The sequence below is a fragment of the Prunus avium genome, chromosome 1, assembly GCF_965620075.1.
Source record: "Prunus avium chromosome 1, drPruAviu1.hap1.1, whole genome shotgun sequence".
NCBI lineage: Eukaryota > Viridiplantae > Streptophyta > Magnoliopsida > Rosales > Rosaceae > Prunus > Prunus avium.
Genome location: NC_142284.1, coordinates 44,380,233 through 44,393,428, shown reverse-complemented (window position 1 = coordinate 44,393,428; position 13,196 = coordinate 44,380,233). Strand labels below are relative to the sequence as shown.

Genomic DNA, 13,196 nt, shown 5'->3' with positions numbered 1-13,196 from the left:
ATTCATAGTTAGTGTACATGCATGCAATGCGAGATCTTCAATTCATATATACATCGTAAAATGTGTTGCATGCAATGCCAGATCTTCAAGCCTACGAAAGAAAGATACTTATGAGTTATAATACTTTATAAGATTCACATTTATGAAAGTGTAAAAACTACGAGAGATGAATAACCTTTCTGAGATGTAAAATCAACGAAAACCCAATTATTACTTTCATCCTCACCAAATCTAATTATGCAGACCAAACCCAGCCCATGCTTATAAACTATTTGGCAATAAGAAATTATCAAATGGGCAGGCAGGGATGATCCACACCTGTCAAATTCGACAAATCTTTAATAAAATAAACATTTTAGATCTTCGATTGATCAGTCACACAGCCATTATTTATGGTACGTATATAATAATGTATAACTTTTTCCCTTGGGCTTTCGTTCTTTAATCAAAAGTCACACCAACTCCCATTTCCAAAATTTAAAATTACCACCCTAATAAGGCAGGTGGCGTAAAAAACTTCGAGAATGATAGATACGAGTTAGTGTATCTGTAGTTCAGATCAGTTGATTGAAGCAACATTCGAGTTTGATCCCCTTCTTGTACATTAGAGTTAGAATATATTTTTGTAAAAAAAATAACAAAATAAAACAAAACTCTTGGCAAATAATTGAATAATTGAGAAATAAATAGCTAGATATCTAACTTGTATTTTTAAAATTGAAATGGTATAATTCTACCATGCATTTCTTAATTTTCCTGGAGCCACTGCCAAATTAAAAAAATCAGAATAAAAGAAAATAATTTTCCTGGATTTTATGGTCGTAATTAGGGATGCCTTGCTTGATTGAAACGAGTTACTGTATCTGTAGTTCTGCATTTATATTCTCATATGACAGAAACATGTTCAGGACTTTTGTTCTTTGATCTTATGGTGCCTTAAAGTTTGTATTTGTTTCGAGTTCGAAAGGAGCCTATGTTTTAATGGTGTGTGTGCCCTAGTGGGAGAATGTAAGCGTTATAAGGTCACACACTCGTTGAACTTGGCTGGGTGAGACAGATACCAAGATCAATTAGAATAAGTATTCTGAAGCTTATACATATGTGATTAAGATATTCTATTTAAGCATTGAAGTCCTAATAATATAATTAAAAGAGTTGGACATAGTCATCTGGTTAATTGGTGATTAAGTTGAATTCTAATAGGATTGTAATGGGAGAGTCCTATTAGAATTATACCAACTAAAGCTCATTATCAGAGATAGAGTGATATACAGAGCTTGTTAAAGAGGTGGAAGACTTGCCTACTGAAACAATGGTTTCTTCTGCAGGTATTTTGTGTATTATTTGTATGTCTGCTAAGATGTTATAAGATTAACAGTCACTACTCACAAGATTAGACTAAAGGACACCTGAACCGTCAGCAGCCAGCCACAGTGTATTTTAGGCATTACATGCAAAATGGGATATTTCAACTGAATCTTAGAACTTGTGGAGGCTATTTGAGTGCCAGTCACACCATGAAGCAAATAAATAATGCATTAGATGGAAACTGCAAACTAAAATTGAAAGACTTCTCCGCAATTCAGCTTTGGCTTTGTCCATAATTATCCCCAATCTTTTTTTTTTCAATGTTTTTCAATTGTTAAGTATTAAGGCTATCTGTAGTTGATATAACGAATGAGCAAAAACTGGACACATCCACACCACTCATTTTATTTTATATAGTTATCAGACTATAACATCAATCAATCTTTTCTTTTGTTGAAACATCAATTGTATTTTGGCAAACCGAAGTAATGGGAGTTCCTATCACATTAAATATTTTTAGTTTTTGTCTTTGTGGGTAAATAGTTAATTGAACATTTTCGTCCAAACCCGTTGGGTTGTAACTTGTCATAATTGTGAAGTATTAAGGCTATTTGTAGTTAATATAACGAATGATGAGGAAATACTGGACACATCAGCACACCACTCATTTTATTTTATTTATGTGATAACCATAGTTAATACATCACAAAAGCACGCATCAATTAACACGATAATATAAGAGATTTTCTATTTAAACCCCGCACTTCTCTTTGTTCACCCCAATACTTAAATCATTAAGCTGTAAGTTTTATTATTGTGTAAAAAGACAAAAAAGGTCATCCAACTTAATATTTAACTCTAGTATATCTATACACACACCCCAACTTCCTGTTTACAAACTCTCTCTCTCTCTCTCTCTCTCTCTCTCTCTCAACAATACCTAAGGGTTTAGGGTTCCATATGTTTGTGTTTTTTTTCTGCTGGGAACAAAGAAAATTGTGGGGTTTAAATAGAAAATCTCTTTTATTTCTCATTTTTTTCAGTTTAAATTTGGGGTGTATTTAAGGGTAGTTTGGGAAGACAGTGGGGTTTTCTTAGAAATTATGAAAATTTAAATTAAAAAATGGGGTGAACTTAGAACATGGGGTGAACTAAGAGAAGTGTGGGGTTTAAATAGAAAATCTCTAATATAATTCATGAACTTTAACGATGAACCAGCAAGCAGTGTGTAGCTCTTTTCACCGTTGCATGCTTTTCCTCATGCCTTGATAAAGTGAGCATCAAGATCCTTGATAACATTTACCATCAAACCAACGTATTTGTCTGGAGCTGCAACATTGTCATTCAATTTCTCATATGCAATCGACAAGGTCGCAGTGCTGCCTTCATCCTTTTGTGTGAATTGATAGACAGGCTTAAAGCTTTTGAAATACCTGAAGACATCTCCTTCCACCCCATTCAGAGTTATGGACTTGTTCTCATCGTTGTACTCCACCTTTTCCTTGAATACCCCTACTTCGTCCCCTATTTCACAAGACATAATTGTATTTTGTTAGGTAGGGAATTTAAGATATACACCCCACTACATGTAAGATGTATGTAGGTGACCTTACCTACTGAGTAATTCCAACTCTTAATAGAGCCATGTGTTTCCCAGTCTCCTTCATGCACCTGAACGCCTTGAATGCTGCCAGAAGAAATGTTTGGGACGTGGTGTGCCCGGCTCTTGAAGATGTTGTAGAACTTCTCAGCTGGTGCCTTAATTTCTATTTCAGTCTCAACCTTACCTTTCAGAGGCGCCATGTCTATCAGTTGTTGTTGTGATGATACTCAGAATTAGTATAAGTAGCGATCGATGTGTGTACAGGGCAGAATGTTAATGAACATAATTTGGGCTCCCCTTAAATACAAGTGAGAGTGACAACACCTAAATGGTGCAATATTTATTACTTTATTGGATAACTTTAAAAATATAGTGCTTGAAATATGCATACATCATGAATCACATGAAACACATCAACACATTTATTTTATATCAATTATATTGAAAATATATTTTATATGAATTCAGATTAACGTAATGTTTGCGATATGTATAAATGACGAAATAAAGGTTTGCCTATTGTTCTTTTACACGGTATTTCAAGTTTTCAAGGAAAAAAAACGAAAATAGACAAGGGGATCCACCCTCATTGTGATGCTTTGAAAACAGTCATTAAATCGACCGATATCAATTATGACAACTTTTAACTGTCATTTATTTGTAAAGACAACGGTTTTTAAAAACCGTCGTTGATTTTATATAAGTGCATTTACTTTCGGTACATCGCCATGTGCTGAACAAACATTAGCCAAATGAACTTTTAGAATAAAAAATATTTACCTTTTCAAGGATCACATCTTTTTCATTTGGATTTTACTAATCCCTCATTAGTTAAAGTGAATGCTGGACAACTGTCTCTCAATTCATAGTTAGTGTACATGCATGCAATGCGAGATCTTCAATTCATATATATATCGTAAGTGCGTTATGAGTTATAGTACTTTATAAGATTCACATTTATCAAAGTGCGACGAAAACCCAATTATTGCTTTCATCCTCACCAAATCTAATTTGCCAATAAGAAATGATCAAATGGGCAGGCAGGGATGATCCACACCTATCAAATTCGACAAATCTTTAATAAAATAAGGACAAACGTTTTAGATCTTCGATTGATCTTCGACAAATCTTTAATAATGTATAACTTTTTCCCCTTTGGGTTTTCGTTCTTTAATCAAAAGTCAAACCAACTACCATTTCCAAATTTTAAAATTGCCACCCTAATAAGGCAGGTGGCGTAGAATTGCCTTTATTTATTTTTTATATAAAAATAAATTAATGTATTTAAAAGATCAATAATTTAGTTTCCAAATTCACATTATCTGTCAAATTATTATTAATTTTTAAATTGGCTATTCAACTGAATAATGAAAAATGGTGTGTGTGTTGTTCCCATCCTCCAGCAAGACCTAGACTTCCCATTAATCAACAGAGATAAATTTAATTACGTTACTTACATCGTGGGTGCTGTGCTGGTTTAGGGTTTGACTAGTTGGGTTGGGTGCTTATTGCACTGCCGGCTGGGTTGAGTTGTGTTTGCTTTGGATTAGTTGTCATGAGAGTTTCGTCCATACATTATTAGGGCATTTTTTCAGTGTCGCTTATGGAATGGAAGAACGTGAAAACTTTGTTCTTTGTGGAATCTACCTTCATTCGTCGCATCCATCAACGCTTTCTTTTCTTTATGTCGATTCGTTAATATTAAAGTAAACCAGCAATTTCACAGGGAAGAAGGGCAAAGAGATAAAGAAAGAGAGAGACGAAGAGGGAAAAGGAGAGCGCAAATGATGAAGGAAAGAGCTTTTTTTTTTTTTGGTCAAGGATGAAGGAAAGAGCTTCCAGCTGCCTCTACTACTTTTTTACTACTTTTAGCTTGTGTTCCGTACAAGGCTAAGTGTTCAACGTGAAATTCGAATCCAAGCACGCAACATACTTCAAATTTTTTGATCTTTTAAGTACTTCGAATCCAAGCGCGCAACATATACCAATTGGATATTGTTGGTTTTTAAGTCTATTTTGTACTTGATATATGAATGATGAGCAAGAACTGGAGATGTATATATAGCACACCACGCATTTTATTTTATATATGTGATAACCCACATAGCCAATACATCACAATATATCACATATGAAATCCCTTCATGCACTTACCACAAAGAAAAACTTACACAAAACAAAGCATTACTTATACTATTAACCAGACAAAGCTCGCATTAACATACATATATATATGTATGCTTTTGATATTCGATTATGCCTTGGCAAAGTGAGCATCAAGATCCCTGACGAGGGTAACCATGAGACCAACAAATCTATCTGGAGCTTCAACATCCGCATTCCGTTTCTCATAGTGAATCGTCAGGTTGGCAACGCTAACATTACCCTTTTGAGCGAACTGATAGATGCCCTTAAAGCTCTTGTAATACTTGAACATTTCTCCGTCCAATCCAGTCAGAGTTGCCGCCTTGTTCTCGTCGTCGTACTCGACCTTTTCCTTGAATGTCCCAACTTCATCCCCTATCACATTTATTTCACAACAAAAATATATATATAAGCTCATCTTATGATGTTTTTTTCGTACCCATATGATACAGTTACTTAATTACCTAGATGATAATTCCAGATCTTAACAGAGCCGTGCGATTCCCAATCTCCTTCATGCACCTGAACGCCTTTGATATGGCCAGAAGAAACATTTGGGATGAGGTGGGCTTGGCCCTTGAAGATTTTGTAGAACTTATCAGCAGGTGACTTGAGTTCTATTTGAGTCCCAATAAAACCGTGCAGAGCCATGCTTATGCTTATCAGTTTTGAAATTTGATATGTATAAGGCAGAATGTTGAACAACGTATAACTTGGCTTCTCCTTAAATACAAGTCATTACAGTTGAATTGCCTGATATTTTGTATAATAACTTTAAGAGGTAGCAGGTGCATGCTTCACATCATGAAACTCACGAAACACATGAAACACATTTACTAATTTTCACAATATATGCGGAGGAGACAAGTAATAAAGGTTTTGTTTACAGTGTTTGTTTTATTTTTTCTAATTTTATTTTTGAGTTACAGTGGTGGTGGCCGACGCTCCAAGAAAGCAAAGACTGAGTCAAAACAGTTATTGGCCCAGAAAGGTCAGTCTCTGGCCCGTCATGTCATTGTCGTCCGCTAGACTGTCCAAAATGAGAAAGTAAATACGGAGTGAATTAATCTAAAAAAAAATGTGAATACCACATGTACATCTTATACTATAACACGTGTAGAAAATGTATTATAATTCTATAATCTCTCAATATAATGGGCCACATCTGCGTCAAATTTCATATCTTTATTGATTTTTTTAGAGGGCAGTATTTAAACATATTCACGTGAACGGCCCCACTACGACTAGTACCTCCCACCAAACCTGTACCCAAAAAGATCTGTATAATATGAGAAAGCATTGAGTAATGGCGAACGGCATGTACTGTATCAGCATGAATTGACAGTTGTGTAGTGAACTGTTAATATTGACATTCGATTAAATTAGAATTATCCTTTCATAATTATAAAATGTGACTCATGATACTCGTGAGTTCTTTTTAAATATTTTTAATTCGACAATCATGCTATAATGAGACTCATGAAAACTACTTCCACTTAATTAATTATAATTCACTTGATTTGTTTTCATCGTCACCAAAATCTGGGCAAACCCCACGGCTTAAGACAACTTGACAATAAGAAAATAGAGATAATCAAGTGGCCAGGCAGGGACGAATGATCTTACTCATCATCCATCACCAGCATTATTAACAAATACTAAATATTATTATAGGTACACACTTAAAATTTAAATTTTTTTTTTTTTTTTTGGGTTTTGGGCTAATTGGATGGTTCTTTATTTAATCAGAATATAAAAGTCATAACCAACTCCCATTTCCAGAATTTAAAATTAATATCTCGCAATAATGTGAAGAAAGAAGCAATATTGTCGAAAAAAAATTTCTAATTTCGAAGAAGCACCATATTTTGTCATTCCTTAAAATAATGTATGAAGTAATCTGTAATTGTGCATATCAGCATATCAGCATATGTATATACATATAAGGCTGAGACTGAGAGCCCTCAACCATCCACCCATCAGCTGTCCAAAATTGAAATCCAGTTAACAATTAAATAATTACAAGGAGAAGTAAAATGGATTATACAGAATTATCTTTGGAACACATGGGATCTTGCTCCTCACTTATTTAGCATATCCGGAATATCCTTTCTGGAACTAACAGTAACTGGAGAGGCAGAAAGGCGATTGTGTTTATCTGAAACCACAGGGTAATCGAGTTTCTTACTGTCCTTTTCCTCTTTGTAAGACTTTGCAGGAGATGTCGATCCAAAGATCTGTACTGTTAAGCTTCCACCTGCAGATAAACAAGAACCAGACATGTAAATGCATATGGAAAGCAACCACTAATAATTATAAACATCAACTAATCAGTATTTCCCTGTTCGAGTTTGAATATCGGTACGCATTAAGGTTAATTTGTCAAACTTTTAGCCAATAGAACATCTAGCTGACAAACCGACTAGTTGAGCACACTACCCTTCTCATTTCAAGCAACAACAGGCAGGTGCGGGGTTTCAGAAGCACATCTTTAAATCATTTAATAACACAAGAATTTAATTCTTCTATCCTGGGAAAGAGCACAATGAAGAGGATAGGTACGTTCCTATTCCAATAAAATCATTTAAACTTTAACTCACAGATTTTTAAATAACATACCGAACCTAATTCTTGAAATTCTTATTCTTCTCAAGCTTGAAATTTGACCAATTTAAGCTTTACTGAAATCCTACATAACCACGTAAATACTCAATTTTACTAAGATACAAGCTGGTTAGAAGGTGAGCAGCAGATGTATAGTCCGAAAGTAGATATGTTAAATCATAAGCATTGCACCTACTAATGGTAAGGTAATATTTGGTCATTGGTAGTTTGATAATAATAGCTGAATTTACTTTACCTAGCACCAGTGCAGCCCCAATCCAACCAGTAGTGCCCCACCTTTCCCCAAGGAGAAACCACGCAAAACCAGCACCCCAGACTGGCTCCAAGCCATAAATTATTGCTGTTTCTGTGGCTGATACATCACGCATTGCAGCCATCTGTAAGAGTAATTCTCTATTTAAAAATTTAAGCTAAAAAAATAATGCTTGCGAATTTATTTGGTTTAGCAAGAGCATAAGGAGTATCCTCAACCAGAGGTCATATAATTTACAAATGTTCATTTCGTATTGGACATAAGCTGTGTATCCAATGAATCCCAGGAAACACAGCAATGCAAGATCAAATGGTTGACACCCTCAGATGAGCATTTGCAAATACCTCTACCCATAAGCATAGACCAGTCGAGAATATGCCCGAGTACAGTGCAGGTATCCATGGAAACACCACCATCCACTCCCAGAATATCTTCCACGTCCACAATGATGGGTTACAATCTTGCAGGCCCCCGGACCCTGATCCAACGCAGTACCACATTGTTGACATGATAGCAACAACGCATACCTAAATGGAATCTTAGAACCTTAAAAGACCACCGATGAATATTAACAAGTAGAATTCATTCCATATCTAACAAACATGGACATAACGACAATATACTAACCTCATAACCGAGCAGAGGTAAGAAATTTTCTCTTTTTGTGTTTCTCGAAATGTGTTCAGTTCTTAACATATGGACACCAAAAAACACGGCGCTTAAGAAGTTCAACAAATCTCCAACCTGAAAAGGTTTGGTTGGATGCAATTTTACTAAGAGCAAGAGAGAGAAAGACCGATCACCAATTATATAAAAAATGACAGATGATTCTATAAACATCTTATCAAGTGTATGACAATTTACACTGGGTGGAGATCCGCTGGATTCCAGCATTGCAACTCCTATGATAGACATGAGAGCTCCGAACCAGGTACGAGTGGGGACTATTGCTCCTAACATACCATCAAGCAATGGAACTATAACTACCTGTTAAATTCACCCAGAAAATGCCAACATTGTACCTTTAGGTACGCCCAGCAAACAATCAATTTGCCCTCCTATATATGCATAGAAGGTTAATAAAGAGACTTACAGTGAACATGGATATAAATGATGCACGACCGGCATCTGATGTTAGCAATCCAAGAGCCTGCATGAGATACCCTAGACTGACCCAGAAACCCAACTCAATCCCTGCATTACGGGTATGAATATCACCTCGTGCTCGGAACACAAATGGGATGAATGGAATGGCCGACACAGCAAACCGAACAACAGTAAAGGCTGCTGGGTCCATGATCGCTTCCACCTCTTTCACAACCGAGAAGTTACTGGCTGCAACAAGTGAAAAAGATGAGTGGAACAAATTAAAATTGTGATTCGTGCACCTTCAATACAATACACCATACGAGCCTGGACTTCATAACCCAAATAGCTTTCACTTCCAGAGGGTTAAAAGGCTGCAGTTGGTTTGCATTATGGATCAGTGATTAAACATCTCTTGAATAATACAAAGTAAGTTCTGCCAACTCAATACCAATGCACGGTAAGCTCTTACTTCCTAGCGGGAAGACATCTATAATTTTCACTTCTGATTGAACAACGAGTTCTCTCAAGTTTCCACACTGACTTATTTGTGCTTTCCTATTGATTCTCCCACTAAAACTCTAAATCATCTCTCTGTTCAGTAACTTCACTTGCCCTTTACCCTATATTTTTCTTGAGCTACCATTACACATTGTTAAACGTAACAATTTTTTGTTCTTTTCTTTAATTTTATGAGCAACCAGACATAAGGCAGAGATTATTTATGGAAATATTACAATGTTAATAATGCTCAACTTTTAGGGAGAAAAAAAAGAAAGAAAAGGAAGAAACTTTACCATAAACGACGGTGATAACGTTGAGCAAAATGATGCTCCGAACTTTCTTAGAGGCGAAAAATATCCTTCGCCACAGAGATCGTTTCCCAAAGAAGGACTTGAAGCTTAGGGGCGTTATTCTATTTTCGTCTTCAGATCGATTTCCATTTGAACTTTTACCTAATTTGCTTGGATTCGGACTCGCACTATCCAATTTCAGGGGCTTTCTCAGTCCCTGCTTCGCAGTAGATTTAGAGCTACTAGAAGAAGGAGACGAAGAAGCCGTGAAACGAGGTCGTTTTTGTGGAGCTGAGTGGAAGGAAGAGAGACTTGAGGAGTTAGAAGAGCATTTAACTGTGGCGATGGCGTGGGTCGGTGAGTTCCATGACCATCCACATGGTGATTGGGCAGCCATGGCTCAGAGCCTGAGAGCGCTGAGCAGAGAGGAGGACCGAGAGAAACTTCTCGCTGTGGCTGAGAGAACATTTCACTCGCTAGACTCGAAATTACTGAAATGCCCTCGCATTGGCAGCCGGACAAAATATCTGCGGCTTTTTTTTTCTTTTTTGGTCAAGAAATATCTGCGGCTTATCGTTGAAATGTCAGTTTAGTCAAATGTCAGCTAAAAACGACAACGTTTGGGTCTTCCTCTGTTCCTCGTAAGAACAACCAACGACAATTCGGTTAGTTGAGAGAATGAGAAGAGTGATGCAAATACCATGGAGCTCCAGAAGAAGCCATTGCATGATGGGCATGACCAAGCTTTGGTTCAGTCTCTCACTTAAACCACTTGCCTCAATTCTCCAATTTTCTTCTCTCACCCAAACCCAAAACCCCACCAATCCACCAATTGCTCTGACCAAGAAAGTCTTCACCACCCTCTTACAGTCATGCTCTTCCTACCCAAACGAACTCAAGCAAATTCATGCCCTTATCCTCACCACAGGCCTCTCTATCAAGAACAGCCTCATCACCCAACTTCTCACCAATTTCACACTCTTAGGGGACATGTCCTATGCCCGCCAATTATTCGACCAAATGCATAAGCCACGCGTTTTTCTATGGAACACTCTTATCAAAGCCTATGTCAAAAATGGTATTTTTACGGAGGCGGCTTTTGTTTATAGACAAATGCACCTTCTGGGTGTTCGTCCTGACCAGTTTACTTACACGTTTGTGGTCAAGGCATGTGCTGAACTGCCCGAATTATGGGCTGGATCAGCTGTTCTTGCCCATGTGGTGAAATATGGGTTGGAATTCGTTGCTATGGTGAGGACTGAGCTGATACTAATGTTTGCGAAATTCGGAGAATTGGGTATGGCGGATTTTCTATTTGAAACTATGGTTGACAGGGATTTGATTGCTTGGAATGCTTTCATTGCGGCTTGTGTACAAAATGGCAATGCTGGTAAGGCTCTTGCATTGTTTCGCCAGATGGATGTAGCTGGAATTAAGCCTGATGCTGTTAGTGTTGTGAGTGCCTTTTCAGCTTGTGGTCAATTAGGGTGTTTGGAGAATGGGGAAGAAATCTATGGGATCATGAGAAAATATGGGATTGTTTGCAATATAATTGTTGCCAATGCACGGCTTGATATGTATGTGAAATGTGGTAGCATAGACATGGCTGAGGCGTTGTTTGAGGATATGCCTCAGAAAAATGTTATTTCCTGGAGCACTATGGTAATAGGGTATTCCATAAATGGGGAGAGTGAAAAGGCATTGAATATGTTTTCGAGGATGCAAAAACATGGAGTGCAACCAAACCATGTCACTTATCTCGGAGTTTTGTGTGCATGTAGCCATGCTGGGCTTGTAAATGAAGGCAAGGCTTATTTTAGTCACATGGTCCAATCTGGTAACAAGAATATTCGACCAAAAATAGAGCACTATGCATGTATCGTTGACCTTCTAGGCCGGTCAGGACATCTTGAAGAGGCCTATAATTTCATAAGAAGTATGCCAATTGAACCGGATTCTGGGGTGTGGGGAGCTTTATTGGGCGCCTGTACAATCCACCAAAATGTTGAACTGGGCCAGCGTGCAGCTGATTTACTTTTTGAAGTAGCTCCAGATATTGGTTCATATCATGTCTTAATGTCAAACATATATGCGGCTGCTGGAAGATGGGATTTTGTTGATAAGGTGAGGCTCAGAATGAGAAAAGGAGGTGTTAAGAAAATAGCTGCCTACAGCTCCGTTGAATGTAATGGGAAATTCCACATTTTCTATGGTGGAGACAGATTGCACCCAGAGTCATCAGAAATATATGAGAAGTTGGAGGACTTATTGAGACAAGTGAAGAGTATAGGTTACATTCCAAATACCAGCTCCGTGTTTCATGATGTAGACATGGGTGAAAAGGAAGCCACACTGAGCAGTCACAGTGAAAAGATTGCCGTTGCATTTAGTCTTATAAATCTAAGGCCTGAGAGATAAAATCCGTTTTCATCATTTTAGAAATGGTGATTGTTCATGCAACAACTTTTGGTGATCGCAAGAAATACTAATGACTGGCATATGGTGATTGAAGAAGAACCAAGGATGAGCTCATAATAGATACTAGCTATGGCTCAAAGGTAACTATTATATTGCCTACGTCAATGATACCTGAACTAGCTTGTGCACTTGTATTGACAAAGTATCAACGGCAACAGATATCTTATATCTGGCGATGCTGAAAAAGTGGACTTCCTACATGAACTTCTGCACAGCACTAAGAGGTTTGAGGAAAGCAATTTTTTTGGCTGAGAATGTTTAATTTCATACATCACCAAGGAATTTGACTCAGATTGTGAAACAGTGCGTAATGTTTGCCACAAAAATCTCAAGATCCTTGGCACTAGAATAAACGCCTAATGGGAGCCTTGAGAAATGGCTATACTACTCTCACAACTTTTTTCAAGATAGATTGCAGAGACTAAAGGTAGTGGTAGATGTTGCCTCAATATTTGCATATCTCCATCACGTTTGCAGTTATGGCATAATGTTAACAGAAATTTTCACTAGAATAAAGCCGAAAGATGAATATTTTGCAGGAGAACTGGGTTTGAGAGATTGGGTTGGTGACTCATTACATGGTTCAACAGTTAAGTTGGTGACACAAATTTGCTAGGCAATGAAGATGATCATTTTGTTGAACGAGAAGTGTATATCTTGTGTCTTTAGACATGGCATGCATCCAAGATTCACCTCTGGAGAGGATTGATATGAAATATGCAGTGACAAAATTTACGAGAATTAGAGGACGGTTTCTAGCAAATATTTGCTTTGAGGTAAAGAACCAAGCAATGCTTTTGGTATTTTCTTTTTTGTTTCCTCTATGTAAAGACCATGTATGCATCTGTACTTTGAGCACTTTCAATATACATGTCCATTAACAGGTGCAAGCTACCAATTCCCC

The 13,196-nt window shown here is 37.2% G+C and overlaps 4 protein-coding genes across 5 annotated transcripts; 1 reads left to right on the top strand and 3 right to left on the bottom strand.

Moving 5' to 3' along the window:
* Positions 1-1,986: 1,986 nt before the first annotated feature.
* Positions 1,987-3,187, bottom strand: LOC148297891 (MLP-like protein 31). Its single transcript, XM_088254191.1, has 2 exons — positions 2,922-3,187; positions 1,987-2,832 (listed from the first exon to the last, which is right to left on the bottom strand). The coding sequence occupies exons 1-2, from the start codon at positions 3,109-3,111 to the stop codon at positions 2,567-2,569; spliced, it is 456 nt and encodes a 151-aa protein (XP_088110317.1). The 5' UTR covers positions 3,112-3,187; the 3' UTR covers positions 1,987-2,566.
* Positions 3,188-4,971: 1,784 nt separating this feature from the next.
* LOC110764582 (MLP-like protein 328) lies at positions 4,972-5,780 on the bottom strand. The gene is made up of 2 exons (XM_021967583.2): positions 5,521-5,780; positions 4,972-5,431 (listed from the first exon to the last, which is right to left on the bottom strand). Exons 1-2 carry the CDS (start codon positions 5,705-5,707, stop codon positions 5,166-5,168), a joined length of 453 nt encoding a protein of 150 aa, XP_021823275.1. The 5' UTR covers positions 5,708-5,780; the 3' UTR covers positions 4,972-5,165.
* Positions 5,781-6,897: 1,117 nt separating this feature from the next.
* On the bottom strand, positions 6,898-10,318 carry LOC110764578 (uncharacterized). Of its 2 annotated transcripts, XM_021967578.2 has the most exons (7): positions 9,818-10,315; positions 9,028-9,269; positions 8,799-8,921; positions 8,562-8,678; positions 8,279-8,461; positions 7,917-8,058; positions 6,898-7,313 (listed from the first exon to the last, which is right to left on the bottom strand). In XM_021967578.2, exons 1-7 carry the CDS (start codon positions 10,209-10,211, stop codon positions 7,138-7,140), a joined length of 1,377 nt encoding a protein of 458 aa, XP_021823270.1. In that variant the 5' UTR covers positions 10,212-10,315; the 3' UTR covers positions 6,898-7,137. The 2 variants fall into 2 exon arrangements, with proteins under 2 accessions (XP_021823270.1, XP_088103082.1); XM_088246956.1 differs by lacking the exon at positions 8,799-8,921 and having other exon boundaries at positions 9,818-10,318.
* Positions 10,319-10,351: 33 nt separating this feature from the next.
* LOC110764577 (Tetratricopeptide repeat (TPR)-like superfamily protein) lies at positions 10,352-13,196 on the top strand. Its single transcript, XM_021967577.2, is given in 3 exon segments — positions 10,352-12,222; positions 12,224-12,719; positions 12,832-13,196. Coding segments are annotated over 2 exon segments (1,794 nt in total). The 5' UTR covers positions 10,352-10,492; the 3' UTR covers positions 12,288-12,719; positions 12,832-13,196.

Excerpts from the sequence above, each read along its gene's own strand:
- LOC148297891 (XM_088254191.1), bottom strand. The coding sequence starts at position 3,111 with ATGGCGCCTCTGAAAGGTAAGGTTGAGACTGAAATAGAAATTAAGGCA. Across the intron at positions 2,833-2,921 it reads GAGTTGGAATTACTCAGTAG|GGGACGAAGTAGGGGTATTC; the intron begins GTAAGGTCACCT and ends CTTGTGAAATAG.
- LOC110764582 (XM_021967583.2), bottom strand. The coding sequence starts at position 5,707 with ATGGCTCTGCACGGTTTTATTGGGACTCAAATAGAACTCAAGTCACCT. Across the intron at positions 5,432-5,520 it reads GATCTGGAATTATCATCTAG|GGGATGAAGTTGGGACATTC; the intron begins GTAATTAAGTAA and ends TAAATGTGATAG.
- LOC110764578 (XM_021967578.2), bottom strand. The coding sequence starts at position 10,211 with ATGGCTGCCCAATCACCATGTGGATGGTCATGGAACTCACCGACCCAC. Across the intron at positions 9,270-9,817 it reads CGTTATCACCGTCGTTTATG|CCAGTAACTTCTCGGTTGTG; the intron begins GTAAAGTTTCTT and ends CACTTGTTGCAG. Across the intron at positions 8,059-8,278 it reads GTCTATGCTTATGGGTAGAG|ATGGCTGCAATGCGTGATGT; the intron begins GTATTTGCAAAT and ends TTACTCTTACAG.